Consider the following 19,104-nt stretch of genomic DNA (forward strand, 5'->3'; position numbering starts at 1 on the left):
AGACGCTGCTCGACCCGCTGAGTTCCTCCAGCAGATTGTTGGTTGCCCCAGATTCCAGCGTCTGCAGTCTCTTGTGTCTCCAATGATATGGATGTTCTGTTTTACTGATGTTGGTTGATGTTGACCAGAACCCCGGGGAGAGCTCTCCTGCTCTGCTTCAACATAGTTCCACGGGATCTCTTACATATCCACCTGAGAGCAGATGGAACCGATAAGTCGGTCCGGCCGGAATTCCAGGCGTGCACCACACACGCAACAACAAGGGTCATGACATTGCTCTGGCACCCGTGTGTGTTGACACGGTTACCGGCTTCTGTGTCATATGCAGGATTCATGGCCCTTTGTCTGTAACGCTGCCTTTTTATAAGTCATAAGTCTCATCTGATATCTTTTTTACCACACGACTTAGCCCACCGGCTCCGCGCCGGCTCCTGGGAATCAATCCCCTTTGGCTCTGCAACCTACTCTCTCCGCACTCCTACAACTTCCCTTTGATTCTTTTGCCACTTACCTACACTAAGGGGTAACTTACAGCAGCCAATTAACCACCAGCACGTCTTTGGGATGTGGGAGGAAGCCCACCACAGTCACGGGGGGGGGGACGTGCAAACTCCACATGGGCAGCGCCCGAGATCAGGATTGAGCCCGGGTCTCTGGAGGCAGAAGTGCTACCTGCTGTGTCACTGTGCTGCGCGAGGGAGAAGGTGAGGACTTTATCATTAAGGATGTATTATCCAAGGGAGATAGAAAGCAGCACAGTGAGAGAACAGACCCAGCTCACCACACCAGCTGTCAGCGATGGATTAGGAGCAACACGTCCAGCCGAATTGTGAAAGGAGCCACCTTTGATGCTTTCACTGCCTAAGCTGCTTCAACACTTCCGGTGCCCTGACCTGAAGGGGAATGGGTGGAACGGGGATAAGGGTGAAAGAATCAGACCCTCCCAGCGTCGGCAGGTAGCTTCATCCACCCAGCTGCGAGGTTGTGTTGTCTGGTCCCCAACGCACGCTGCCCTGGGGACGGCTGGGGCGGGGAGGAGACGGTCACCCACCTCTTTGCAGACTGTGGATTTGCGAAGAGGGTGTGGGGAAGGATGCAGGGGTCAGTGTCCCGGTTCATCTCCAGCAGTTGCGTGACAGAGGACTCTCTGATCTACAAGCTGTTCCTGGACACACACACACACCGAGACAGACATCAAGTGCTGCTAGAAGGTCATCAGCTCGGTGAAGGACGACCTTTGGTCTGCCCGAAACCTGTTGGTCTCCCAGCTCAGCGAGATGCCCGTTAGGGAATGCTGCTGACTGGCAGTCCTGGGTGCAGGAGTCCATACTGAGGGACGCACCGAAGCTGGGTGCAGCCAATGCTAAGGCTCTGTGGGGAAGGACCACAGTCTGGGCTCCTTCTGCTACAGGACACAGAGGGGCTGAGTCAGGTGGGGAAGCCCCTCTAACCTTAAAAGGGTGTCTCACCCCAGGGGGGCACACGAGTGGCGATGGTGCTATCGTTTACAAAAAAAGTTAACACCACTGAATGCATTGACCGTATGACACTAAGAATGTAAAATGTTTTGGACTGTGCTTATTCCTTTGTATTTACTTTTTATTATGAATAAAGATTATTTTTGAAATTAAAAAATAGGCCGTGCTGACTGATCAACTGTGGGGATTCCAGCCCATTCCCCGGCTGTCTCTCCTCGGTGAGTGTTTCCCGAGGTAACGAGGGTTGCCAGCGCTGTGGGAAAACCTGTGCTGCCCCAGTTTCAATTGTCTAGTGCCAGCACTTAGCAGCTCAGCTCTGTTATGAGATAGGTTTGGACACAGGGATAAAACATCATGCTCCAAGATACAGTTAACACATCCCACAAGTCTGTAGTCCTAACTTCCTGAAGTCTATCCAAAGTCCATCAAATTCTGCCCCAGGAATACACATTCTTTGGGAGTTATAATAACTAAAGTTCCAGGCAAAAATTCCCAGTGGAATTGACATCAGTGAAGAGTGAGTTGACATCAATTACTTCAATTTTCCGAAGGACAGGTTGGGCTAAAATTGCTCCCCTTAAATCACCCTTTGACTGTTTCTTCAAAACAAAAAATCTGAGAAATGTATTAAAGTTCTTTTAGGGAGTATGAGCCAGAATTGACAGAGGAGGACCAGTAGATGTAATATATTTGGGATGTTGTTTGACAAGGTTCCTCATGAAAGGATGGTTCATAGTGTCGGAGGTAATATGTTAGCACGGATAGAGGATTGGCTAACCAGCAGGAAGTGTGTAGGGATAAGGGGGTCATTTTAAGGCTGGGATCAGTGCTGGGATCAGTTTACATTAATCATGTAGAGGACGGAATCAAACATACATGTTTGTGGATGATGCAAAATTTGAGACTGGGGGAAGGGGGGGAGGATAGACTGCACAGTTTACAGAGAGATATTGATAGGCTAAGTGATAGGGCAGATCGAGTGTAATAAGGGGAGATGCGAAGTTCTTCACTTTGGAAGGAAGAACAGTAAAACAGATTATCATTTAAATAAAGGAAGATTCAGAAGGGATTAGGAGCTCTTCATCCATGAAACAAAGCGAACATACAGCTGCAGCAGGTAGGTTCAAGGAAAAACTGGCTTTTATTTAAAAAAAAAGAGGGTTGGCTTATAAAATTAGGGAAGTCTTATTACCTGGCACGAGGCAAGACCACATCTGGAGTACAGAACACAGTTCTGGCCCCCTCATTTAAGGAAAGACCTTTCATCATAGAACGATAGAACCATACAGCACAAAACAGGCCCTTCGGCCCACTGTGTCGTGCCGTCCATCAGACCACCCTCGCACTACCTAACCCCTTCCTCCCGCATATCCCTCTATCTCACATTCCTCCATATGCCTATCCAACAAGCTCTTGAACCTGTTATGGCAATTTAAAATGGGGAAATGTAATATCATATCATTCTGAAATTTAATTCTTTGAAGCAGAATTCTTTGGAAGCAGTTCAGAGAAGGTTCACCAGGATGATTCCAGGGTGGATTGGGTTGGGTTTTACTTGTTAATGTTTAGAAGAATGAGATTTAGTCTTATTGAAACATAAGGTACCTTGGCAGCTTGACAGGGCAAATGCTGGGTGTTTGTTTCTGATCTTGGGAGAGTCCAGGATTGAAGGACGTGGTCTCAGAATGGGAGTGAATGAGGGAGAATCTTTTTTCCAAAAGGGTTGAGAGTCTTTGCAATCCCTTGCTGAAGAAAGCTGAAAGAGGGTAAATACTTGAGTATGTTCAAAGCGGTGAGAGATTTTTAATCAGGAAGGGAATCAGGGGTGATGGGGAGAGGGCAGAAAGTGGACGTGGGAAAATGGAGACACAAGAGACAGCAGATGCTGGAATCTAGAGCATCAAACATGATGCTGGAGGAACTTCTGCTGGGGGGGGGGGTCCCTGGGCAGTCGACATTTGGGTCGAGACCCTTCATCTGGTCTGCGGTCGAGACCCTTCATTTGGACATGACCCGCTGAGTTCCTCCAGCATTTCGTGTGTTGGACTTGAAGAAAGTTGGATCTTACCAACGGCGGAGCAGGCTCAAGGGTCCGAATGGCCTGGTCCTGTCCCTATTTCTGTTCCTGATTATCAGGGAGCCCCGCAGGGACACGGTCTCTCTCAGCACGGGTCCTGGGGCAGCTCACACAATGACCTTCAAGGATCAGTTCTTGACCCTTGATTATCTGTGATTTATATTAATACTATTTTAGTGAGCTGCAGAAGGGGCAGGGTATAAGGTATCCAGGTTTGCTGAAGACACAAAAATACATGGGAGGGAACATTGCGATGAGAATATTTGGACGTTGCAAGATGGAGATAGGTGGAGTGGGTGAAAGCTTAGCAAATGGAGCTGAATGTGGGAAAGTGTAAGGTCATGCTCTTCAGTAAGAGGAACCTAAAGGCAGGCAATTATCTAAATGGAGAGCGATACCAGATGAATGAATTACAGAGGAATCTTGGGGTTTTTGTCTACGGATCACAAAAAATGATCAGGCAGGCACAACAAGCGGTTTTAGTTCAGAAGGCAAACAGCACTTCGGTCGCAAGAGGAGTGGAGTTTAGAAATGGGGAAGCATTGTTACAATTGTCTGGGTCGGGGCACACCCGGAATACTGAGCACAGTTTTGGTCCCCTTACTTATGTCCATAAAAGATTCATAAAGCCAATTCCTGGGTCAAGAGGGTCGAACTTGCACGTGCAGCTAAAGGAGTTAGATCTACGTTCTTGGAGTTGAGAAGAATAAGGGGCGATCTTATTGAAACGTATAAAATCCTGACAGGGTGGATGTCAAGCTGGGAGAACCCCGAACTGGGGACATAACTACAAGATTAGAGGGACAGTCACTTATAACTGAGGATGGTGAATCTCAAATTCTCTACCCCAGAGGACTGCAGAGGCTGGATTGTTATTTAAGTAGATACATGTTTTAAAAGAGCAGGGTATTGAGGGCTATGGGGAACCGTACAGAAGGAACGACAAGGCATGAAGCAGATCAGCCGTAGTCGTATTGAACAGGTTTGAGGGACCGAGTGGCCTACTCCTGCTCCTGTTGTGTTTTACTCATAGGCAGTTTGAGTGAAAGTTCTCCAGCACTTTAATGGTTGGTAGTTACATTCCTGTCCCTGAGTTAGACCATACGGGAAACAGCTCAGTCAGACTGCACTCATTCCCCAATCAGTTCTGGGACTGAATTTATCAACTAATCCAGTAATCAGCATTGTGTTTTGTTTGGCTAATCATTATACTCTTAGGTTACCCACAATGGACCATTGAGAAAGGGATTTGAAGAGCAGAAGAACATATTTTCTCTAGATAATCAGTCCATTTATAGTTCTTTGATCCCCTTGCATCAGGCAGAGATTGAGGAGAGGTCACTGGGACAAAAGACCAACAGTGTTGGTTTGGATATATTTTTCCTCATTTAGCTCTCTCTTCTTCTGAGAGGTGTTGAGATGCAGGGGAGACATCTCTGCAGGGAGCTTGTCCAGGTTGGTCCCATTCCTGTGTCAGAACTGTGTCCAATCTTAACCTCCAGGATGGGAATATTGGACGGTGGTAATACTGGCCGCTGGATCTTCTTCCTGGGGTGGGACTGCTGATATTAATCCTTCCCTCATACACTTGCCTTAGTGAGAGAGGGAATGATTAAACATCATGCTTGACTTCACAGTGGGGGAGGTGGCAGCAGAATCATGGAAGCCACACAGAAACAGGCCCTTTGGTCCACAATGTCCGTGCCGACCCTTTTGTCCACCTACACTAATCAATTATAGAGACATACAACAGAGAAACAGACCCTTCGGCCCAACCGGTCCATGCCGACCACGGTGCCCACCAAGCTAGTCCCATTTGCCCACCTTTGGCCCATATCCCTCTCAACACCTCCTGTCCATGTACTTGTCCAAGTGTCTTTTAAATGTTGTTATTATACCTGCCTCTGGCAGCTCATTCGATATACCCACTACCCTCCACGTGAAGAAGTTGCCCCTCAGGTCCCTTTTAAATCTTTCACCTCTCACCTTCAACCTATGCCCTCTAGTTTTTAGTTCCCCTACCCTGGGAAAAAGACTATGGGCATTCACCCTATCCATACCCCTCATCATTTTATACACTACCATAAGGACACCCCTCAATCTCTTATGTTCCAAGGAATAAAGTCCCAGCCTGCCCAGACTCTCCCTATAACTTAGGCCCTCGAGTCCTGGCAGCATCCTCGTAAATCTCGGCACTCTTTCCAGTTTAATGATGACCTTCCTCGTAACGCAGAGGGAAAAATCCCGATCTTGCCGCTGGTTAAACGATGCTCAGTACTTTTCCAGTGTCAGCCTTCTGTTGAGGTAGTGGAACAGGGGGACTTGCCTTCTCAGATCCTTCCTCAATTCCTGCTGAACATTCTGGGATGTTTTCCAACTGGAATGGACTGCCTGAGTCTCATATTGGAGCAGGTACTCTAACAGCACTTAAGGAGTATTTATCGCTGAGGTATTGAAAGTTATGGACCAAGTACTGGTAAATGGGATTAGTGTAGATGGATAATTGATAATCAGCAATGAATGTGGTGGGCTGGACTATCTACATGAGGCGCTGCCTGAAGAAGGCAACATCCACCATCAAAGATCCCCACCGTCCGGGCCACGTCATCTTCTCGCAGCTGCCATCGGGCAGGTGGTTCAGAAGCCTGAGGTCCCACACCACCAGGTTCAGGAACAGCTACCTCCCTTCAACCATTCGGTTCTTGAACCAACCGGCACAACCCTAATCACTAGAGTTTAGCAACATTATGACTACTTTGCACTTAAATAGACATTGTTTTTGTTCTAATTGTGTACTTTCTTGTAGAAATTGTGTAGAATTTATGTTTATAGAACACCGAACATTACAGCACAGTACAGGCCCTTCGGCCCACGATGTTGTGCCGACATTTTATCCTGCTCTAATATCTACCTAGCCCTTCCCTCCCACACAGCCCTCCATTTCTCTATCATTCATCAAACTAAGAATCTTAATTTATGTTTTTCTTGTGAATGCTGCTTATCTGATGCTCTGTGCCTGTGATGCTGCTACAAGTAAGTTTTTCATTGCACCTGTGCACACGTGGACTTGTGCACATGACAATAAACTCAACCATGACTTTGACTTTGGCTTTCAACTTTGATTTTGGCATGTTTCTGTGCTGTGTGATTTTATGGTGCAGTCACTGATGTAATTCAGAAATCATTCAGAGAGACAGTACTGGAGGTTCAAATGGTGTCATGTTTAAACTGTTGGAAACAAGTTCTAATGGTTCCAGGTCAGATACTTCACCATCATGAGATGCTCCAGGGACTCGGAGCTAACTTCAACACGTGGCTGGTATTGGATCAGCTGCTCGTTAACGCTTCCCTTAACATCAAGAGGAATAACAGGTGTATAACCCATTGTAACCAGCAACATGAGGCTTGACTCAATGGGCAGCACCTCGGTCTCTCAATCAGAAGATTGTGCATTCAAGTCCCACTTTAGGGACCTGGGTTCAAAAATCCAGCCCAGATCTGCTGTGTACCTCTGAGGGAGCGCAGCACTGCTGAAGACACCGCACTTTGGATGGGATGTTGAACTTTAACTGTTATCTCAGGTGGGGGTGAAAGATTTTGTGCCCTGTTACCGGGTAAGTCTCTCTGGTGCCCTGGCCAACATTTCTACCTCAATCAGTGTCATAGAATCCAGAACTCATCTTCTTTTGCTAAGTTCTTTCTGTTTACATCCCGGCCCCGCCTCCCCTCCAACACACCTTTTGTTATTCAGTGGCCTTTACCCCACTCTCTCAGCCAGCACCACCAAGACTTGTGACATTCAGTCTCTCTCGGTCCCCATCCCTTTTAGTTCCTCTCCACCCCACCCTCACTCCTCTGCATCGTTAAACCTGCTGATGCCTAACTTGTCCCAGTTCCGATGAAAGATCATCCCACGGAAACACTAACTCCCTTTCCGCTGGACGTGCTGAGGTGTTTCCAGGGTTCACCATTTTGTTTCAGGTTTCTAACATCTGCATTCACCTTCTTGCCTGGTTAGTATCACGTTGCTGTTTGTGGGAGCTTGCTGTGCGCAAATTAGCTGCCGCTTTTTCCGCATTAGAAAAGTGGCCGGACTTTCAAAGGACTTTGGGATGTCCCAAGGTTGTGAAAGGGTGTTATAGAAATGCATGCCTTTCTTTCTAACACGTGTAGCCAAACATCTGACCTGACAAACTCACTCCGCTAAGAGGCTCCCTACAGAACTTCACCACGGAATAATGAGCGCCAGCCCGACAGGGCCTTACCTCGTTGTTAAACCAGACTTTAATGTCAACGTCCTCGGGGATCTGGTTGTATTGTGTTTTGAAAAGAGCATCTTTAATGAGGATCGACGTTGCTCGCAGAATAAACGAGGCAAACAGGTTCATGTGGATGTAGTTCCTCATGCAGTGAAGTTTTCTGGCAGGGATGAAAAGGAGGAGGATTTAGGACATGGGTTCGGAAGGCGATCCCCACAGATCGGAGAGGGGGAGGACTCGGTACATAACTGGACGGAGCAATTTGTGCTCGAACCTTCCTGTAATTAGGTGGAAGCTTCTGTGAGTTTGCGTTCAGTGAGGTGAGGGAAGGTCGCAAGTGGGGAACTGAGCTCCGCACCACTGGTGGGCAGTCGGCATCTCCAACAAGGAAAGAAGGGTCCTGGCGCTACGCCCAACGCTGTGCTCAGTGGCACCCTCCACCAAATGGTTGGTGTAGCTGAGGCAAAGTGAGGTTGGGGGGTGGGGGGGGGGAGTGGACTCAAGGGGTGGAGTCGGCAAAATTGACAGACAGTTTCGATATATTTGAGGTGTAGGGTCAGCAATATTGGAGGCATGGGCTCCGTACATAGTTGAAGGGATAGCAGAGGAGAAGGATTAGTGCCTCAGGGGAGTGGGGGGGTGGATACAATACTAGGTTGGTTCACTGGAGGGGAGATGTCCGAGTGTGGCAATATGACACAGGCACCTCACTTCGGACGACAGCAGTTGCTATGAGGAGTGCGACGCAGTCCTTACCTGAATCCCACGAGAATTCCCAGTGCCAACACTAGGGTTCCCAGAGACAGTGAGAATCCGACAGTGTACATAACTATGAAACCATCCAGAATCCTACCCTGTTCCTGCTGGAGAGTGAGAAGAGTATAGATTACTCATGGCCTACAGAACTATGCACACACAGAACCAAAACACTCATTATTTTATTCCTTTGTTCGGGGCCTGGGCATCACCAGCATTTACTGCACATCCCTCATTGCCCTTGAGAGGGTGGTGGCGATCTGCCCCTGTGAACTGCTGCAGTCCTTCTGGTGAGGTCGTTCCCTCAGTGCCGTTGGGGAGGGAGTTCCGGGAATTAGTCCCAGCGATGGGTGAGGGATCGGTCAAGGAGATAAAGGAAAGGAAGATTTTCCCGAGTCCACAGGGTGAAACTGGTTACAGATTGCAGTCAGTAAACCATGGGGTAAGGCTACAAACCTTGAGTGCACAGGTCATGAAAGTCTTGCCAAAACAAATCACCGTGTAATCTGGAGGAGTCTCATTATAGGAAATACCAATCTAAACAAAGGAAATTGTAAAGGTAGGAGTGACCAAGGTGACTGGTCTTGGTTGGAAAGTGACACTAAATGGTAACACACTGGACAGAAACATGCACAAGTTGCAAAACATGTACATTTCTTCAAAGCACAAAGACACAACGGGAAAAGAGGTGCAACCAGGGATCACAGGAGAAGTTAAATCTAAGGACAAGGTTTATAAATTTGCTGCGAAAAGCAATAAGCCTGAGACGTGGGACTTTTATAGAATTCAACCTCGAAATTGATAAAGAAAGGGGAAGCAGGAAATGAGGAGAAAGAGCTGGCAAGAAACGTAAAAAGCATTCTGAAATAGGTTCTGTAAGTATGTAAAAGGGAAAAGATTAACTGACAGGGCCTGGAAAAGTTACAATGGGCAATACGGAAATGGCAGAGGAACTAAACAATACTTCCTGTGTGTCTTCATGGAAAATACAAAAAAGTCCCGGGAGTGCTGTAGAACCAAGAGTCCAGGCAAACAAGGAGGTCAATTGGTATTGGTAAAGAAATACTGCTCGAGGTTAATGAGTCTTGGGATAGATCTGTCACACAAGGAGAGGTCGTGTAGGCTTGATCCCCATAATGTTTAGAAGAATGAGAGGTGACATCATTAAATTCTTACAGGGCTTGACAGGATAGGCAGAGGGGAGATGCTTCCCCGGCTCAGGAATCTCGAACTAGCTTCGAAGTGAGGGATAAGTCACCTAGGACTGAAATGAGAAGATATTTCTTAATTTTTGGGTGGTGAATCTTTGAAATTCTCTACTCTGGAGGGCTGTGGAGGATCAGTCATGTATTTCTGGATTTTGGCAGGACTGAGGGATATGGAATGCTGGTGGTTGAGGCTGATGATCAGCCATGGATTTAGGCTAGCAGAGCTGGCCCAAGGGGCTGAATGGTCCACTCCTACTGGTTATATTGACACATGAAACAAAACCATTTGACCTGCAAGTTTCCTGTCGCTTGTCAGACCCACTCCCCACTCTGATCCCTACATCCGCTCCAAAGCAGCTTAGCCTGAGTGCACAGGACACCTCGATCCCCCTGCCCACCCCCACCCCCCTCCCCACCATGTCAGGCATGGAAAACCAAAATGCTGCAGATGCTATAAATCTGAAATTGAAACAGAAAACGCTGGAAGCAATCAGCAGGTCGGGCAGCATCTGTGGAGAGAGAAATAGTCAACCCTCATGAAGGGTCAGGGACTCTGTCCCTCTCTCCCCAGGTGCTGCCTGACCTGCCGAGTGTTTCCGACACTTTCTCATTTTAAGTAACGATCTTGCTTCTCTCCTTTACACCTCTTCTCAGCCCCATTGTTTTATTAACTGATTCACTCGTGAGATGCAGACATCACTTGCATGCCCAACTTTATTGCCTGAACAGAGAAGACCATTAAAAGTCAATCACAAATATAAAATTGACTTTTATCTTTTAAAAGTTGACTTTCAATTGGATATGTTAAAAGAAGATCATATTTAGTTTTAATTTCAACTCGCCTTTTATATTTTTGATTTGACATTTATTTAATTACATGAAACTAAATTCCCCTGAGTTGTGATTCGAACGCGTCTCCGGTTCGGGCCTGGTATGGTCGTCCAGTCACTTAGCCCACACCATTTGTTCCCTTCCTGCCCCCGACCACTCCCTATACCCCTCTCCCCCATCTTCCAAACCTTTCCTTCTGTTCCCCTTCTCTGCCCCCTCTTAAACCTGCTACTTCTGGTTCTGAGGAAGGTTCATGGATCTGGGACACTCACCCTGTTTCTCTAATAGAAGCTGCAGAGTGTTGCCAGCATGTTCCATCCATTTGCGGAATGATGCACCACAGGAGGAGGCTATTCAGCCCATCGTGCCTGTGCTGCCCCCTCTCCTCCCCAGTGGAAAAGCAATCCAATTCATCCTACTCTTTCCCCATTGGCCAGAATCTGATGGACAGGATCATATTTCCACCGTGTCCGGTGAGCGTTGGGCTGGACACAGTGCGGCTGCTCAGCGCGTCCAGTTCGTTTAATGCCACCGCCCAAGCCCGCTTTCGAACCGTTAGGACAGGGCTGCGGTTCCCTGGCCAACTCCGGGAGCCTACCTGAGCTCGGTCATCCTTGGGGTCATTTCTGCACTGGCTGCTATCCCTCCAGGGCTGTTTCACAGAGTCCATCACCCACTGACCGTCAGGCCCACACTTCCTGAACACAAAGCCGCCCTGCACTGTAGGAGAGAGAAGTCAGGCATCGTCCTTTCAGTAACTGGTCAGTGGTGGGGGCGGGGGGGGGGGGTGGGAGGTCTCTAGAAGATGGGGAACACCCAGTAAACTGACGTGCTCACAGAAACGCTTTGCTTGGAACTGTTATGCTAGTGGAGAAGACCATTCAGCCCATCAAGTCTACCCTAGCTTCTAGTACAGCTCCATTTACACCCCCCTTCCCTACAGTCTCACCTCCTTCCGGTCTATGCTCCTACATTCCCGTTATTTTCTCCCAAGTACCGATCTGATTCCCTCTTGAAGCCTCTGATTGACTCTGCTTCCATCTCCTCTACAAGCAGATTATCTCTGCGTTAAAATACTTCTTCCTCACATCCCTCTTGTGGCTTTCACTCCCAATGTTAAATCCGTCCCCCTGGCCCTTGAACCATCAGCTTCATTCCACCTACCCTAATACAGGCTGTTGTGATCTGGTACACCCTGTCAGACCTCCTCTCAAGCTTCCTGGCTCCACAGAGAACAACCCTGGCTTCTCCAGTTGGAATTAGTTTGTTATTGTCACTTGTACCGAGGTTCAGTGAAAAACTTGTCTTGCATACCATTCGTACAGGTCAATTCATTACACAGTGCATTGAGGCAGTACAGGGTAAAACAATACAGAATGCAAAGTAAAATGTCACAGCTACAGAGAAAGTGCAGTGCAGGTAGACAATAAGGTGCAGTGAAGTAGATTGTGAGGTTGAGTCCATTTTATCCAAGGAACTGTTCAGTAGTCTTATAACAGTGGGATAGAAGCTGTCCTTGAGCCTGGTGGTACGTGCTCTCAGGCTTTTGTATCTTCTGCCTGATGGGAGGGGGGAGAACAGAGAATGTCTGGGGTGTGTTGGGTCTTTGATTATGTTGGCTGCTTTACCGAGACAGCGAGAAGTGTGGACAGAATAACCTTGTCTAATCTCATATTCATTTGTAGAGAGAGACGCATAAAGGGTTCACTTTATCTCTTAGATTTAGTCACAACCTCTGGTTTAACTTGAGTTCCATTCAAGGGAGATTTACCAGGATGCTGCCTGGATTGGAGAGCATGTCTTATGAGGAAAGGTTGAGTGAGCTAGGGCTTTTCTCTTTGGAGAGACGGAGGATGAGAGGTGACCTGATAGAGGTGTACAAGATGATAAGAGGCATAGATCGAGTGGACAGTCAGAGACTTTTTTCCAGGGCAACAATGGCTAACATGAGGGGTCATAACTTTAAGGTGATTGGAGGAAGGTATAAGGGGTACGTCAGGGGTAAGTTTTTTACACAGAGAGTGGTGGGTGCCTGAAATGCACTGCCGGCAGAGGTTGTGGGGACATGTAAGAGACTCTTAGATATCCACATGAATGATAGAGAGATGGAGGGCTATGTGGGAGGAAGGGTTAGCTAGATCTTAGAGCAGAATAATATGTCGGCACAACATTGTGGGCTGAAGGGCCTGTACTGTGCTGTAACGTTCTATGTTCTTAACTCGCGAAGTTCACTGAAGGTCTACGGCGCTTACCTGCATGGTACCATGGCAAGTACCAGGGACAGGAGACATTCACAGTGGTATTTGGTAGGCCATCAGGCCAGCAGGCGTACTTATCAAAGGTCCGATTACACACCACACCTAGGGAGAGAAATCAGATGACCAGGGCTGAGCAGAAGGAGTTAAGCTGATGTTTGGTGGGTGGGTGGCTCGCTTCCTTCAGAATCAGAAGATTGTGACCGACAGCCAGCACAGCACTGCTGAATGAGATGTTAAACACAGGCCGCCTCTCCCCTCTGGTGGGTGAGGGAAGTCCATTGTATGAAAAGCAGTGCCCCTTGACCCTGAGTCCATCAATATGTATCCCACAACGTCACAAAAACCAGGTAACTGGGTTGTTAGCAACAAACCACCTGCTGGAGGAACTCAGCCGGTTGAGCAGTTGGGGGGGAAAGGAACTGTCGATGTTTCGGGCCTAAACCCTGCGCCGGGACTGGGAGTAGAGATGGAAGACGGCCAGGGTAAAGAGGAGAGGGGGAGGGGTGAGACAGGGGCTGGAGGTGATTGGTGGACTGAGGAGGAGCAAAGGATGACGGGCAGGGTGCGCCAGGTCAGGGAGGGGGAGGGGTGGAGTTGGGAGGTGGGTGACGGACGGAGGCAGGCAAAAGAAGAGGCAGGAGGAGGGAGGGGAGGGGAGGGGAGGGGAGGGTGGAGACGGCTGCTGGAGGGTGATGATGGAACACGAAGGTTACCAGTGCTGGAAGGCGGTGGTAATGGGAACCATGAGGGGAGAGGTGAAAGGCAGTTGGGACCAGAACTAGGTGGGGTGGGGTGGGGGGATCTTGTGGGTGTCGTGGGTGGATGGAGCCAGGATGGGAGGGGGTCTAAAGTGGATGATGGTGCAGGAGGGGAGAGGGTGGGAAAGGGGACAATAACAGGAGGGTCAGGAGGAGGGAGAGAGAGAGAGAGAAGGGGGGGGGATGTCAGAGGTGAGGGTAACCTGGCTGTAATCTCACTGCTGTTTGTGGGAGCTTGCTGTGCACTAATTAACTGCTGTGCGTCCTACGACAGTGACTGCACTTCAAAAAGTAGCGAACGGCTGGAAAACACCTTGGGGCGTCCTGACCTTGTGGAAAGTACGCGAGGGACCACTCCGCTGATGGCGGATGGTTATCGTCCGTGAATTTCCCCTGATCCCTGCCTCAAGCTCCTCCATTCCTCCTGATTCCCACTGTACAGCACATCCTGGTGAAATGCCTCCTGCAGGATTTGAACTCACAGGGTGAGAGCTGCAGTAATGTGGCCACTGCACCAATCAACAGCCCACGTACAACTGCTGGCTATTCTCTCTGCACAAGGGAGAATCTCAAATGAGGGGGGACAGTTCCAAGGTCAGGGGCTGGTCATTTAAAAACGAGGTATGTCAAAAATTATTCCTGCAGAGAGCGGCGAATCTTTGGAATTCTCTACCCGGGAGAGTTGTGGAGGTTGGCGCATTGGAAGTATTTAAATTGAAGCTAGGTCCATTTTGAAAGATTGAGGAATTGAGGAGAACTGGCACAGAGGAGGGGTTGAGGCCAGCATAGAGCAGCCATGATCACACTGAATGGTGGGGCAGATTTGAGGGGCCGAGTGGCCTACTCCTGCTCCTGTGTCACTCCTGCTCTTGTGTTGAGAGTGTCTGTTCTTGGGATTGTCAGGAAGCTGGCATCTCCCTGGTGAGTCTCAGGAACCAGGAGGTCACGAACTCCCCGCGAGGTGACGGCAATGATTCAGGTCTGTGTTCCTACACTGAGCCCAGCGATTGAACTCCAGCTCCCTGCAGTTCCCCGGCAGGTCGGCTGGGCCACCTGGGTCGCCTGTGGTGACTCCATTCATTTCAATGGGGAAGAACGGCTGCAGGGCAGAGGGGTAAGTTTCACAAATTCATTCCTTCCTGAATTTATTGAGTTAAAATTAAATGCGTTTAATTGTTTTCATGTTTTTTGGTGTTTCTTCTTTATTTCTATCATACATTAAAAAAAAGTGATTAATTTATAATAGATTTTGAGATTAACCCACAAACGTTCAAACTATTTGACAGCTTTGACAGCTGGTTCAGCCAGCAGGGGTCATAGCTTAATGGTTGCTCTGTGGGATTTATGCCAAGAAGCAAAAAACAAACTGCTAGAAGAACTGAGCTGGTGACTCAGAAGAAACCAACTGTGCAGAACTGCCCCTCCTTCGTGAGATGGCCTGCCCCTTTATGTTGCTGAGAGCAACAGTAGCCGCTCCCCTCCACGTCCACCCTGCCCCAACCTCTGTACCGTGGCAAACCAGGCTGGAGCATCTCAGACACCTAAAGAGGGTTATCTCCAGAAACGTAATCACAACCAGTGACAAGCCATTCGGCAAGGGACGGGGGAGGGGGAGGGGGTACCAAACCAAGCCAGTCACCCCCATCGTCGAGCAAAACCTGCTTTGTTAGTGGGGTGGTCTTACCTTTCGGCTGGGAGTCCCTGGACATGTTTCGGAAACAGGCGTCAGAATATCTCTGCCACTTTTCCAAGGTGTTCTCCAGGATGACAACTGATGCCCTCTGCAAGACAGAAGCCAAGACAGAGCATTGAGAAGATGAAACACATACAGCAGGGACTGAGACTTAACCCTGTCCCACAATAACACCCGGTCTCAGTGACATATAAACATCCCAAAGCCCTTTGCATTCCTTCAGGTCCTCCCAGGTTAACGTGGGCTTTCCTGGTTATAAGCTGCACTGACAGCTGCTTATCAAAGGTTGAGTTGGTCTGTGGAACTGCTCCTAGTTTGGGACAGGACCGGCCAGTCTCCAGAGCAACCACATCCTCCTTTAAGGTGCAGAGGAGGTTCACCAGGATGTTGCTTGGGAACGAGTTGTGAGGAGAGACTGGGTGTTTCCCTTTGGAGCAGAGGAGGTTGAGGGGGGACCTGATGGAGGTATACAAATTCCACGGTGGAGGTATCTTAAGACCAGAGGGCATAGATGAGGAATGAGAGACTTAAAAGGAGATTTGAGAATGAGTTTCTTTTCCCCCCAGAAGGTGGTTGGGAATCTGGAACGCACAGCCTGAGAAGGTGCTGGAGGTGGGGAATGCCACAACATTTAGGAACCCTCTGGACAAGCGCATGAATTGCCAAGGCATTGAAGGTCCTGCATTCTGTTACTGTTCCACTACCTCCATGTACTTACGTATGGAATGATCTGTCTGGATGGCACGCAAACAAAGCTCTTCACTGTATCCCGGTACGTGTGACAATAATAAACCTATTGCCAATTACCGTGAATCGTTACCCCTCCCGGTGTACCACTCTGAGAGAACCAGCCCACCAATCCGATGCTCAATTGAACGGGGACTTGTCAATCACCTCCTGTCTCCGCCAGTGGAGTGATGGTTACCGATTACCAAGTGCTGGTAAATGGGTACTTGGTGACCAGCATGGACATGGTGGGCAGAAAGGCCTGTTTCTGTGCCGTTTGACTCCATGACCCCATCTTTGGTTCTAGGAGGCAGCCAGTGGGAGTTGGGAAACCCAGTCGCTGCCACCTTGGGTGGTCGGTTCAAGGCCCATAGGGCAGGCATGGTAGTGTAGCGGTTAGCGTAACGCTATTACAGCGCCAGTGACCCGGGTTCAATTCCGGCTGCTATCTGCAAGGAGTTTGTACGTTCTCCCCGTGTCTGCGTTGGTTTCCTCCGGGCGCTCCGGTTTCCTCCCACATTCCAAAGACATACAGGTTAGGAAGTTGTGGGCATGCTATGTTGGCGCTGGAAGTGTGGTGACACTTGCGGGCTGCACCCAGAAGACTACGCAAAAAAAATGTATTTCACTGTGTGTTTCGATGTACATGTGACTAATTAATATATCTCTTATCTTAAAATCCTGAGTGGCGTGTCCCACTGTAATCGGATGGTCAGGGATCGGAGGAAGGCTGACAGACAACTCTCTGCCGTCACCACCCCAAGCACAGTTACACAGGGAGATGGAGGAGCAGCCTCAACATCCTTACCTGAAAGTTCATGGACAGTGCTACGAGGAGGATGAGGAATCGAGCCTGTGACATGCCTGTGCAATCCTGCCAAAAACCATGGGTGCGTCTGGGAGCTCCTGGGATGGTCAGCGCTCAGGCAGAATGGCCGAGGGTGTGAGGGTGATCCGAACAACCTCCTGCAACAAAGACTGTGAATCAAACAACCAGCAATCACAGGCGAACTCAGGCTGTAGCTGATATCAGAGGCAACCAGTCACGGTGATACAGGTTCCCACCACTCCACCGTCAGTCAGCAAAGGACTGGCTCAGCCCACAGCACTGTGGTGATTCTTTCAGTTCCCTTGATGAAAATCCTGGGCACTTGCAAGGCTGTTACCAGGCCACATCTACAGGGAGGGTTTGTGCACACATGAGAGAGAAGGGCAAAAAGTAAGGCCACACTTAGAGTGCTGTGTGCAGTTCTGGTTGCCCTGAGATAGGAGAGGTGTCATTCAACTGGAAAGGGAAAGATTTACAAGGATTTTACCGGGACTGGAGGGTTTGAGTTATAGGGAGAGGTTAGGACTTTTTTCCCTGCAGCGAAGGAGGCTGAAAGGTTTATAAAATCATGAGGGACATAGATAAAATGGATGGTCACGGTTTTTTTCCCAGAGTAGGGGAGTCCAAAACTAGAGGGCATAGGTTGAAGGTGAGAGGGGAAGGATTTAGAAGGGACCTGAGGGGCAACTTTTTCCACACAGAGAGTGATGAGTACATGGAATGCTGCCAGAGGAAGTGGTAGAGGCAGGTACAATTACAGTGTTTAAAAGTCATTTGGACAGGTACATGGATAGGAAAAGATGGGCCAAATGCAGGCAAATGGGACTGGCTCAGTTTGGCCACTTGGTCAGCATGGATCTGTTGGGCTGAAGGGCCTGTAACACTTTATTCTGCATTCTGTTATTGCTTTTCCTCTTACTACCTCAATGCACTGTTGTAGAGCAGCCAACATAATCAAAGACCCCACCCACCCCGGACATTCTCTCTTCTCCCCTCTCCCATCGGGCAGAAGATACAAAAGCCTGAAAGCACGTACCACCAGGCTCAAGGACAACTTCTATCCCACTGTTATAAGACTACTGAACAGTCCCCTAGTACGTTAAGATGGACTCTTGACCTCACAATCTACCTCATTATGACCTTGCACCTTATTGTCTGCCTGCACTGCACTTCCTCTGTAACTGTAACACTTTATTCTGCATTCTGTTATTGTTTTACCTTGTACTACCTCAATGCACTGTGTAATTAATTGATCTGTCTGGACGGTACGAAAGACAAGTGTTTCACTGTACCTCAGTACATGTGACAATAATAAACCAATTTACCAACCATGACCCTAAGGAGCAGAGTGGGAACCGTACAGTAGTACCACAGGAGGCCAGCTTGTTGGACCTATTGAGTGTCTCATGAGTCCTCCAGTCAATCTCACCCACAGTCACTGCAATCGCTCCCCCTGTAGGTTTCCCTTGTGAGAGCTGTGCTTGAACGCATCTCCACCTCTCCGTCCGACACTCATTGCGTTAGAAAGTTTATCCCCATTTCACCCTCGTTTCTTTTACAGATCAGGATGGGATAAAATTACAACTGCACTTAGTGAGAGTATTACATCCAGCCAGAGTGGAGATGATGGAGTAACCCCTCTGACAGTCAGACTTGGTGTCCACACCGCTGAAGTGAATGAGATTGGTTTTATGCACAGAATTTACACGTAACTATCCTCCACTGAAATCACTCACAGAGCAGTTGCTATGGTTCCTGTTTCCTCAGCCTGTAAAATAGGATTTGTTTCCTGAGAAAATAAATGTTGTTTGTTAAAAACTTGACATTTTTCTGAATCCCAACCCCCTCCTACCCCTACAATCTGTCCTGGTCCAACCACGTAGACGCCACGGCAAAGAAAGCTCACCAGCACCTCTACTTCCTCAGAAGGCGAAGGAATTTCAACATGTCCCCGATGACCCTCACTAATTATTACAGATGCACCACAGAAAGCAACCTATCCAGATGTATCACGACTTGGTACGGCAACTGCTCTGCCCAGGACCGCAAGAAATTGCAGAGAGTTGTGAACACAGCCCAGTCCATCACACAAACCAGCCTCCCCTCCATTGACTCCGTCTCCTCGGTAAAGCAGCCAACATAATCAAGGACCCCTCCCACCCTGGATATTCTCTCTTCTCCCCCCTATCATTGAGCAGAAGATACAAAAGCTTGAGAACACGTACCACCAG

At 48.6% G+C, this 19,104-nt stretch overlaps 1 protein-coding gene across 10 annotated transcripts in view; it reads right to left on the bottom strand.

Moving 5' to 3' along the window:
- The window catches only part of gcgra (glucagon receptor a), a 103,973-nt gene that overhangs the window by 14,714 nt on the left and 70,155 nt on the right, over positions 1–19,104 (bottom strand). For 5 of the 10 annotated variants that reach the window (XM_052032891.1, XM_052032887.1, XM_052032886.1 and 2 more), the window contains 7 exons: positions 18,610–18,662; positions 16,853–17,010; positions 15,310–15,406; positions 12,862–12,969; positions 11,208–11,329; positions 8,571–8,677; positions 7,821–7,974 (listed from right to left, as the gene is read on the bottom strand). In XM_052032891.1, coding sequence (XP_051888851.1) covers positions 7,821–7,974; positions 8,571–8,677; positions 11,208–11,329; positions 12,862–12,969; positions 15,310–15,406; positions 16,853–16,906 — 642 coding nt within the window. In that variant the 5' untranslated portion in view covers positions 16,907–17,010; positions 18,610–18,662. The remainder of the gene's footprint in view (positions 1–7,820; positions 7,975–8,570; positions 8,678–11,207; positions 11,330–12,861; positions 12,970–15,309; positions 15,407–16,852; positions 17,011–18,609; positions 18,663–19,104) is intronic. The other 5 variants (XM_052032884.1, XM_052032892.1, XM_052032893.1 and 2 more) reach the window with 1 other exon arrangement.

The sequence above is a fragment of the Pristis pectinata genome, chromosome 18 (genome assembly GCF_009764475.1).
Source record: "Pristis pectinata isolate sPriPec2 chromosome 18, sPriPec2.1.pri, whole genome shotgun sequence".
In the NCBI taxonomy this organism is placed as follows: domain Eukaryota; kingdom Metazoa; phylum Chordata; class Chondrichthyes; order Rhinopristiformes; family Pristidae; genus Pristis; species Pristis pectinata.